The following is a 10899-nucleotide window of genomic DNA, read 5'->3' on the forward strand; positions in this document are numbered from 1 at the left end:
AGGAAGGTGCAGTGGAGGCGGGGTGAGTCGGAGATGTGTGGTTAGCATGCTTTATGGCAATGAAATGGACACAATCTAAATGTACACCCACGGTCTACCCTACCACTTCGGAGAGGATGATGTTGCCTTTTAATCAACATGACATGAGAAAAGGTTCATAATAAATCACTAAGTTAAAAAAGAAAAAGAAAAAAAAGCAGGCAGCAAAATAGAGGTCACCATATAATTTCTTTTTGATTAAATGAATTTTTGAAAAATACGAAGTTAAAAATACCGGCAAGATAAATGACAACTTTTGGGTGAAAGGAGTGAAGGTATTTTTTTTCCCTAAAGGTCAAAAGTATAATTTCATAATGATGTAAGGTCAATACATATGTCATAATAATCATAAATATTTATGTACCTGATACATGAAGCAGAGACTGATGGAATTAAAAGAAGAAGTAGATCCACAATCGTCACAGATTTTAACATTTTTCTCAGAAATTGACAGAAAAACTGGATTGAAGGTATTTGAAAAATCCTTGCAAACTTTTCCGTGTTTTCCAAGCTTCCTACGTTGTGCATATATTCTTTTTGTCCTAGGACCAAAAAACCGCATTTTAAAAAAAATCACACAAAATCTTAAAGGTGCAGGGGAGGGGGCGGGGCGCGAAGAGCAGCGAAGGTGGAAGACAGAGGGGAGGCACAGAGGGGTCAAGGAGAGGCTCCAGGATGAGGCCCTAACAAGGTGCAGCTTGTGGGAGAAGTGCAAACTAACTGGAGCGCTAACTCTGTGACCCGGGAAGGCCTGCCCCATTCTGGGTCTTTGTTTCCGCCCCCAAACGAGCGCCTTAGGACCGCAGCTTGAGCGGCGGAGCAAAAAAGGCGCTCCAGCGCGCCGGGAGATCCGGCGCCGGGGGGAGGGGGGGTGGCTGGGACCCGGGAAGCGCGGGCCGGGGGGACACTGCTCCCCACCCCCAGCTCCGACGCGCCCGCGCCTGGGGGGAGGAGCGGCCTTGGCCTCGGGCCGCAGATAGGCGACGCCCAGGACGCAGGTGGAGCCTCTCGGCGGCTGAGCCGCTACGCGGAGGCGGGACTTGCGGCGAGCAAGTGGCGGGAGTTGGGGCTAGAGCTGCGAGAGCCTGAAGCTGCACGGGTGCTCGAGCCCGCCGCAGGTAATTAGCGCCCTTCTCCCTCGGCCCCCAGGCAGGCCGCGGCTCCCCTCCCTGCGATGGAGGCTACCTCTCTGGGTCTCCGCTTTCCCATCTGGGGATTGGCCCTTCAGCCGGGCGTGCGCTGTGGGACCCTCTCCAGGCTAACAGCCTTGCGCCTGCACCCGGGAGCCTGGGTGGCTCCTGTTGGGCTCAGAGGACGCAGACCCCCCTGAAACCTTACCCCCTTAGCTCGACCTCATCGCCCCTGCCCATCCAGCCCACTCCAGCAGAGAGCCCCTGACTGTAGCTGAGAGGCCAAGACACGTGTCACCTCCCTGCAGAAAGGGTGAGGTTGGTGCCATTCATACTGGATGATTCCGAAGGTCCGGTTCTTGGCACAGTGGACACTAATACTGGGATCCATAAGAAATTGCCGATGGCGCCTGGGTGGCTCAGTCGTTAAGCGTCTGCCTTCGGCTCAGGTCATGATCCCAGGGTCCTGGGATCGAGTCCCACATTGGGCTCCCCGCTCCGCGGGAGGCCTGCTTCTCCCTCTCCCACTCCCCCTGCTTGTGTTCCCTCTCTCGCTATCTCTCTCTCTGTCATATAAATAAATAAAATCTTTAAAAAAAAAAAAAAAAGAAATTGCCATGGTCAGGAGAAAACTCAAAGCTAGAGCTAGGGCTATGGGAATCCGGGTTGAGGCTCTTATTTTTACTTGCTGTGTGTCCTCTGTGAGTCCACAAACCTCTCTGATTCCCAGCCTTCTTCCAGAATGGGGGTCATGATCATCTACCCCAGGGGTTACTGGGAATCTCCATGACTTAACTGCTAAGAAAATGGCCTGCAAACTGTAAAGTGTGGTGTGCTGTGATCTTACAAATACAAGTGAAGGCTCCAAGCACAGACCCCTTTTAAGCCCCTAGAAGAGGAACAGCCTTGGCTAAGCGTGAAAGATTTGCCAGCCTTGGTCTATGACTATCTCTCTCACCTGTTTAGCCCCTCCATCCCCCACCTCTCCATGGATTGGTTACCCCCACTTAACCTCCCCTGGGATCCCTCCCTCCTCAGATCCAGGCCTTTGGACCCAAAGCTGCTTCTGTCCCAGCATGGGACAGAGCTCTGAGCAGAATGGAAACTGAGTGCACCCCTGACAGGTCTGCTGGCTCAACTACCCTCCAAGGTAGGGTTTTCTTGGGCAGCACTGATTTGTATGAAGCTGGGGGACCTGGCTGGGGCTTTGCTTTCCAGGATGCCCAGTGGCAGAGGGTGGGGGGTGGAGAAGCCAGGTGCAATTACTTTTGGCTTCTGGGTGGGTCAAGACTCAAGTGAGACAGAAAAGATGGAGGGATTAATGTCCTGGCTGAAGAGTAAGAGTTTCAATGAATCTAGGAATTTAAGACACCATTTACATTTCATTGAATACATTTTATATACTGTTTAAATTTTATAATTGTTGTTTTAATAAAGTCTGCACTGTTTCAGAGTCGTAGGGAAGAATAAACAGGCCCTTCTTTCCAGTGGCTTCCAGACTTGCTGCGCTCCTGGGAAGCTGAGACCTATGTCCCCGGGGGCCGGGCTAGGCTGGTTTCTGAGGGCGAGCCAGTTCTGATGGGCTGGGCGGACAGTCTCCAGGCTTTTAAGTGCACGGCCCCATTCAGTGTAACCCTGTGAGGCCTTTCACATAAGAGGAAACTGAGGCACAGAGGGGAAGTGAAGCAAACCCTTGTCTCAGAGACAACTCTGTCTCTCAGTCCCTTTGGTTTCTACTCCATTGTGAGGTCAAATTGTGAACAGTGTTTGTGGAAGTTTCAATGTATGTCACTGAATACAACCGAGTAACTCTGTCGCAGGCATACTTCGGGGCATCAGGGACACAGCAATGAACGAACCAGGAAAAAAAAATGCCTACCGTCTAAAGTGGATGTTTAATTGGGGAGAGGCAGACAAACAAATACGTGTGTAAATATACTCTCTGGTGTGTCAGATGGGGAGAAATAAATCACAGGAATGGGGGACAGTGTGCTGGCAGTGAGAAAAGTTGCAGTTCTGTAATTTTTTTAAAGGGCAGTCAGGGAAGGCCTTGCTGAGCAGGTGACATTTGATCCAAGACCCAGAAGAGGTGAGGGAGTGAGCTGGAGGGTAGATGGGACATGAGGGAGTTGGAACCATAGAGTTCTTTAGGGCCATTGCCCCCTACCCCCAGCCCTGACGCACCCATGCCTTTGTACTGCTTACAATCCACATTGTTAGAGGTGGCACCCCTTTACGCTAGCATCTTGGAACGTCTGAGCTGGCGGGCCTTTGGGGGACCACTTGGCCCGCTCTCACCTGTTCACTCTGGTTCCTCCTGTCCCCCTCCAGAGTCGTAAATATGCTGCGCTTCCTGGTGCCCCGGTTGCTTTGCCTCCATGGCAGGACCGCCCCTACTCTTCTGCAGCGGCCCTTCCGAACCCCATCCCGAACCCAGACATCCGCTACAACCAGCTGTTCATCAACAATGAGTGGCAAGATGCAGCCAGCAAGAAGACCTTCCCGACAGTCAACCCCGCCACGGGAGAGGTCATTGGCCATGTGGCTGAGGGGGACCAGGCTGACGTGGATCGGGCAGTGAAGGCAGCCCGCGAGGCCTTCCGCCTGGGGTCTCCATGGCGCCGGATGCATGCCTCAGAGCGCGGCCGCCTGCTGAACCGCCTGGCCGACCTGGTGGAGCAGGATCGTGTCTACCTGGCCTCCCTGGAGACTTTGGACAATGGGAAGCCTTTCCAGGAGTCTTATGCCTTGGACCTGGATGAAGTCATCAAAGTATACTGGTACTTTGCTGGCTGGGCTGACAAGTGGCACGGCAAGACCATCCCCATGGATGGCGAGCATTTCTGCTTCACCCGCCATGAGCCTGTTGGCGTCTGCGGCCAGATAATCCCATGGAACTTCCCCTTGGTCATGCAGGGCTGGAAGCTCACCCCAGCGCTGGCCACCGGCAACACTGTGGTCATGAAGGTGGCAGAGCAGACCCCCTGTCTGCCCTGTACTTGGCCTCCCTCATCAAAGAGGCGGGCTTTCCCCCGGGGGTGGTGAACATCATCACTGGCTACGGCCCAACAATGGGCGCAGCCATCGCCCAGCACATGGATGTCGACAAAGTTGCCTTCACCGGCTCTACTGAGGTGGGCCACCTGATCCAGAAGGCGGCCGGCGATTCCATCCTGAAGAGAGTCACCTTGGAGCTGGGTGGGAAGAGCCCCAGCATCGTGCTGGCCGACGCGGACATGGACCACGCCGTGGAGCAGTGCCACGAAGCGCTGTTCTTTAACATGGGCCAGTGCTGCTGTGCGGGCTCCCGGACCTTCGTCGAAGGATCCATCTATGATGAGTTTCTTGAGAGAACCGTGGAGAAGGCTAAGCAGAGAAGGGTCGGGAACCCCTTTGAGCTGGACACCCAGCAGGGGCCCCAGGTGGACAAAGAGCAGTTTGAATGAATCCTGAGCTACATCCGGCTTGGCCAGAAGGAGGGGGCAAAACTTCTCTGCGGCGGGGAGCGTTTTGGGGAGCGCAGTTTCTTCATCAAGCCCACGGTCTTTGGTGGCATGCAGGATGACATGAGGATCGCCAGAGAGGAGATCTTCGGGCCTGTGCAGCCCTTATTTAAATTCAAGAAGATGGAGGAGGTGATCGAGAGGGCCAACAACACCAGGTATGTCTTGGCTGCTGCCGTGTTCACCCGGGACCTGGACAAGGCCATGTACTTCACGCAGGTGCTCCAGGCCGGCACAGTGTGGGTAAACACCTACAACATTGTCACCTGCCACACGCCCTTCGGAGGGTTTAAGGAATCTGGCAATGGGAGGGAGCTGGGGGAGGATGGGCTTAAGGCCTACACGGAGGTGAAGACCATTACCATCAAGATTCCTCAGAAGAACTCATAAGAATGGCTGCCACAGGGACCCACTCCAGTCCAGAGTTTCCATAATCACCTAGACCATGGTTGCCAAATAGTTTTTTAGCCTCGGACCCTACTTTATTTGTTCCAAATGAACTCTTAGAGGGAAGCTCAGCAAATAAAGCAATTAAAATGAGAACTGCTCTTGTTAAAGCAGGACTGGGGACTGGACTCAAAAGTCCTATCCACCTGTGCCTCAGCCCCAGCCCCCTTGGTGGCCCTGAGTTACTTCCATGAAATCTTGGGAGTCTCTGGAAAATAGAATAAAAACCACTGATCTGGACAGTGGCTTTTAGTTCTTCCTTCTGATCCGAGGACTTCCCCATGTATTAATCTAATGGCTTAGTAGATGGACTCAGTTCAGACATAGGATCGGGAGGCATCAGGAGTTTCAAACTAGGTGGATGCCAAATCTTGGCCCCATTCTTCAATGACTTAACCCAAAAATCAAGGATGCTTCTCCTTTTTTAAGTACCAGTTGCCAGCTGTTTTGCTTGCTTACCCTGCATTTTGCTACTGATTATCATTACTTTGAGGGAAAAAGTGGGCAAAGAATGCAGTTATATAACCACTCCTTTAAAATAAACTCAAACAACCCGAGTGTCCATTAGCTAGTGAGTGGGTAAATAAAATGTTTCCATGGAATATGCCTTGTGCTAGTCAGCCATAAAAAAGGAATGAAGTACTGACACGTGCTACAGTATGGATGAACCTTGAAACCATTAGGCTGAGTGAAAGAAGCCAGACATACATACAAGGGCACATATTGTATGATTCCATTTATATGAAATGTCCAGAATAGGCAAATCCAGAGACAGAAAGTACATTGGCGGTTGCCAGGTGTTGGGGGAGGAGGGAATGAGGAGTAACTGCTAATGGGTATAGGATTTCTTTTGGGGAGGTTTCAAAGGGTTCTGAAATTGGATAGTAGTGATGATTGCACAACTTTGTGAATATACTGAAAAGTACTGAATTGCACAGTGATTCACATAAAAGGGTGAATTTTATGGTGTGTGAATTAATTTCAGTTAAAAATTAACTAAGAATTTTGGAACATCAGTCCAATTTTTTTAATCAATATTCTCTTACAACTGAAAATTTTAGAGTCTTGGGGATGGAAGGGACCCAGGTAGTCATCTAGTCAGGTGCAAAAGTCCTCTCCCCAATATATTTCTAGTTGCATTTTTGTTTTCTCTCAGCTGGGTGACAAAGTGCAACTTTAAGGCCCACAGAGAAAAGCCTTGGTTCCTGCCTAGAGCAAGTCCATCTGAGTTCCCATTTCGGACCTTCCACACTGTCCCCCAGCCCCTACCCAAACACACCACCCCTCAAGCAGAGCCCAGCATCGGGGCCATTCTGACATGCTAGGGGTTTCCAGAATTTTATTTATTTGTTTTTATTTTTTAAAGATTTATTTGAGAGAAAGAGGGCACGTGTACTTGTTCATGTAAGCGGACTGGGGGGTGGGGGGTTGCAGGAGAGGTGGAGAGAGAGAGTGAAGCAGACTCCCTGCTGAGCACAGAGCCTGACACAGGCTGATCTCAGGACCCTGAGATCATGACCTGAGCCGAAATCAAGAGTTGGATGCTCAACCCACAGCCACCCAGATGCCCCAGTTTCCAGAATTTTAAACCTCAGAGTTCAGTGTATTCACTGCTAGTCTCCTGACTTCATTCCCCATCTGAAGGGAGTAAATCCAAGCCAGCCAGACCACGGTACAGAAATAAGGCTGATCCTCTCTCTCCTTGTCTTCCATCTTTCTAGACCATGTTGCTCACGAATCACCACACTTCTCGGTCCACTCAGTCTTGGGAATGCACAGCCTTGGTCATCTCTTTAATGTCCTGTTATCTCACCGAGGCATCAGGATGATTTTGTTCTGTATCTTCAGGAGTGGACCCGAAACTGCTTCCTGAGGACTTGGGGTCTATTTGGGACCGTCATCTCCCCTTCCTAGGCCCTCCTTTTTGTACCATTACATGCCAAAGGGCATCTTTTATCCCTTTCTCTTGGAGGCTCTTGGCACCTTTGCATAGTAGGCAAGTTTCTCCCCAACAGCCTGGGGAGGGGTGGAGGTGGGAGGGAGCGGGCAGCTGTGTGGGTGGGGTCTCTGACCACTAACAAGCAACATCCCGGTGTATTCACAGCTCCATTCCTCATCTGCTTCTCAGTACTTCTAAACCAAGAGGACCTTTTAAAGGCTCAGTGTGGGTGGGACTACAAAAAGACAATCGTCTAGGTCCCTCGCTTCGGTCCCTAAAATTCTGAGACTGATGAGTCAGATAGGTCAGATTCCTAGTCAGCTGAGCCTGGAGACCCCTCTGTCCTCCTTCGTTGCTCTCACTGCGGGAGGTGTGAGCAGGAGGTTGACCTGGGGCAAGCTTACACCAAGGGCTTACTCTGTGGAGCATGATCTCTGCCAGTTGTCTTTACACGCCACTGAAGCCTCATAATCCCATAAAGTAGGCAGTGGGGTGACCCTCTTTTTAGATGAGGAAGTGGAAGCTGAGAGGATTAGCACGTAGCCCATTTGGACTCAGTTTTTCATATGCATACACGAGGGGCCAGCAAGGGGAGAGCATCTAATCACACTTCAAGAAGCCTCGAGAGCCCACAGCAGTGCTGCAGGACAAGCCCCTACACCCTGCTTCTCTGCTGGACCCACCAAGGCTTCTGATCAGATCCCGGATCCCGGGCCTTTTAAAAGAACTCTAGTTTGGGTTGGCTCTATTCTGGGTGTGAGCCTGACCTCTGGTGGCCACCTTGTTAGTTCATTTGCTCAAATTATTCACTGATTAAAAAAAAAAAAGGCTCAGGGACGGGTTATGGGCATGTTGTGGGGAAGCAGAATTGAATGAGGCAGGAGCTCCCTGCAGGGGCTCACAGGCTACCAGGGAGACCATTCCAGAAGAGGTGAAAAGTCTGAGAAGTAGAAGCACAGAGGCCATGAGATCACAGGAGGAAAGAAATAACGTTAAGCCCACACAATATTTATAAGGCACCTACAATATATATGATCTCATTTAATGTTTCTAACCTCCTTCATGGTACTTATGATTAGCATTCCACTCGCTAAATAAATGTGGAGGCCCAGAGGTGTTCAGCTTGGGAGTGGAGCCGGGATTCCAACTCAGGTCTCCTGACTCTTGGCTGCACCTGGCTGGGCCCGAGGGAGAGGCCCGGAGGCAGGGGCGCGGGATCTGCTGGGTGAGGAGGAGGAAACCAGAGACACAGGAAGTGTGTTCCTGGAAGAAGGGCCTGGAGTTTATGAGCAGGCGCGGAGGGTGTGAGGAATGGAGGGAGGAAGGGAGAAACCTGCGAAGAAAGGCCCCGGAGGAGGCAGGGGCTGGGTTGTGAGGGGGCTGGCGGCCCTGCAAGGAAGTCCACGGGCTGTCTAGCAATGGGAAGCCATGAGGGCTTCCCAAGGAGAGTGAGAGGATTCTATTTGGGTTTTTTTTTTTAAAGATTTTTATTTATTTATTAGAGAGAGAGAGAGAGCACACACAAGCAGGGCAGGGAGGAGCAGAGGGAGGAGAAGCAGGGAGCCCGACACAGGGCTCGATCCCAGGACCTCGGGATCATGACCTGAGCCAAAGGCAGACCCTTAACCAGCTAAGCCACCCAGGCGCCCCCTTATTTTGGTTTGTAAGGCTGGTTATGCTTCAGTGGGAGGATGGGTTGAGGGGTCGACCTGGAGCTGGACACTATTGCCAAAGCCAACGTGATGCTGATCTGAGCCAGGTGTGAGGATCAGTGGCGGAGCCTGGCAGCCCAGAGGTGGGCTTCCGGGTGTGGTGACAGATTGCTGCAAGAGGAGTATGAAGTTAGGGCGACCCATGCTCCTGGCTGAGGACAAAGTGGCAGTCGTGCTAGCTCTGAAAGGGAACCCAGTTGGAGGAGCAGATTTGGGGAAGAGGTGGCGAGGTTATTTATTTATTCGTTTATTCAGTGAATAAATATTGAGTGCTGACCATGTGCTAAGAACTATTCCAGGTGCTGGGGACATGGCAGGGAACCAAACATGAGTCTTGCACATGCTCCCTGTTGGGGGAGGCTGACCACAAGTAAAATAAGGGAAGCATTTAGTCCATCAGGTGGATAAGGTTATTATGGAGAAAAGTCCCACTGGAAAGGAGAATCGGGAACATGGCTGTGGTGGGGTAGGAATTGTAGTTTTCAATAAGGTGCTCAGAGATGGTTTCACTGAAGAGATGACGAAGGACTGAAAGAGGTATGGAAATGGCAGGTGCAAAGGCCCTGAGGCTGGAGCACATCTGGGGGTTCAGGGAGCACAAGGAGGCCAAGGAGCCAGAGTAGAGTGAGAAAGGGCTAGAGATGGAGGTAGAGAGGTAGAGGGTCTGGGGTAGGGGCACATAGAGCTTTGAAGGTCAATTGGGGCCTTTACTGTGAATGATGAAGAAGCCACTGGGGGGTTTTGAACAGAGCAGTGATATGATCTGACATGTTTTAAAAGGATCACTGGAGGTGCTGTGTTGACCACAGATTGCAGGGAAAACAAGGAGAGCTTGATCCTGATAATGCCAACATCAAAGGTGAGTGGAGAATGAGAATTCTATAAGGACACTAAGGAGAAGCAGCTGAGAAGGACGAAGACCTGAGAGGGAGGAGTCAAGAAGCCAAGGCAGGCAGAAGTTTGCAAAGGAAGGAGCCATCGGCAGAGTCAAGTGCTTCCAAGAAGTCAGGTAAGAGGACTGAGAAGTGTCCCCTGGCTGAAGCCATGGGGTCCCTGGAAACTTGGTAAGGGCAGTTTGTGCAGATGGGTAGGGACGGAAGCCAGACCACCGTAGGTTGAGAGCACCACTTAATCCCCCCAAGCTCCAGGGGTCTGTATATTGATCCTAGAGTTGAAAGACCTTGGGAGGAAAGCAAGAAGGCACATTATGAGGAACTCGGAGAGCCTCTGGTCTCCCCACTCACTTAAGCAGAGGGGTGGACCGAGTAGCAGTCCAAGGCCACAGGGCTCTGTGGTGCAGGAGCGTGGCCTGGAGTATAGGTCTCCTGGCCCCCAGCCAAGTAGCTTCCCAAGTGTATCAGCATAAGGTTAGTGCCACCACAAACGAACCCCCAAGTTGAGGGGTCAACACAATAACCGTTTATTTCTTGCTTAATCTTGGTTAAGCAATTAACCAATGGTTAACCAATGGTTAAAGAATAACGATGGTTAATTTCTTATAATAATCTAATGCAGGTGTCTGGTTAACTGGCACCTGTCTTCCACATGGAGATTCAGAAGCCCAGGTTCCTTCCATCTTGTGACTCCACTATCAGCAATGGTTCTTAACCATTTTTGTTCTGCATTCCTTTAAGAAGCTAATGAAAGCTACTAGAAAAAACTGCACACATGCCCATCCACACAAAATTTTGCACACTTTCAAGAGGCTCATAGGCCCCATGAATCTATCAACAGAATCCCTAGGGGTCCACAGACCCAAGTGAAAACCCCTGCATGGGTCCTTAGAGACCTCCCTGTCAGTTGGTAGATGGGGACGAGAGTGTGAAATAGGCCCACCTACTTTTTAAAAAATTTTTTAGAAAGAGAGAGAGTGTGTAAGCACCAGGTGAAGAGCAGAGAGAGAGGGAGAAAGAGAAGCTCAAGCAGACTCCCCGCTGAGTGAGGAACCCACCATGGGGCTCGATCTCATGACCCTGAGACCATGACCTGAGCCGAAATCAAGAGCCGGATGCTTAGCCGACCGAGCCACCCAGGCGCCCCCCACCTACTTCTATAAAGCTCTGGCTTCCATTCAGTCCACTGGCCAAAATGACCTGACCCAGCCGATGGTGCCAGGGGAGGCTGGGAGA

The 10899-nt window shown here is 51.1% G+C and overlaps 1 protein-coding gene across 1 annotated transcript; it reads left to right on the forward strand.

The window, feature by feature from the left end:
• The first annotated feature begins 700 nt into the window (after positions 1-700).
• Positions 701-5761, forward strand: ALDH1B1 (aldehyde dehydrogenase 1 family member B1). Its single transcript, XM_032418646.1, is given in 4 exon segments — positions 701-1157; positions 3501-3559; positions 3562-4152; positions 4155-5761. Coding segments are annotated over 3 exon segments (1548 nt in total). The 5' UTR covers positions 701-1157; positions 3501-3510; the 3' UTR covers positions 5063-5761.
• Positions 5762-10899: the final 5138 nt, after the last annotated feature.

This window comes from Phoca vitulina, unplaced genomic scaffold, assembly GCF_004348235.1.
Source record: "Phoca vitulina isolate PV1807 unplaced genomic scaffold, GSC_HSeal_1.0 scaffold21, whole genome shotgun sequence".
Classification (NCBI taxonomy): Eukaryota; Metazoa; Chordata; class Mammalia; order Carnivora; family Phocidae; genus Phoca; species Phoca vitulina.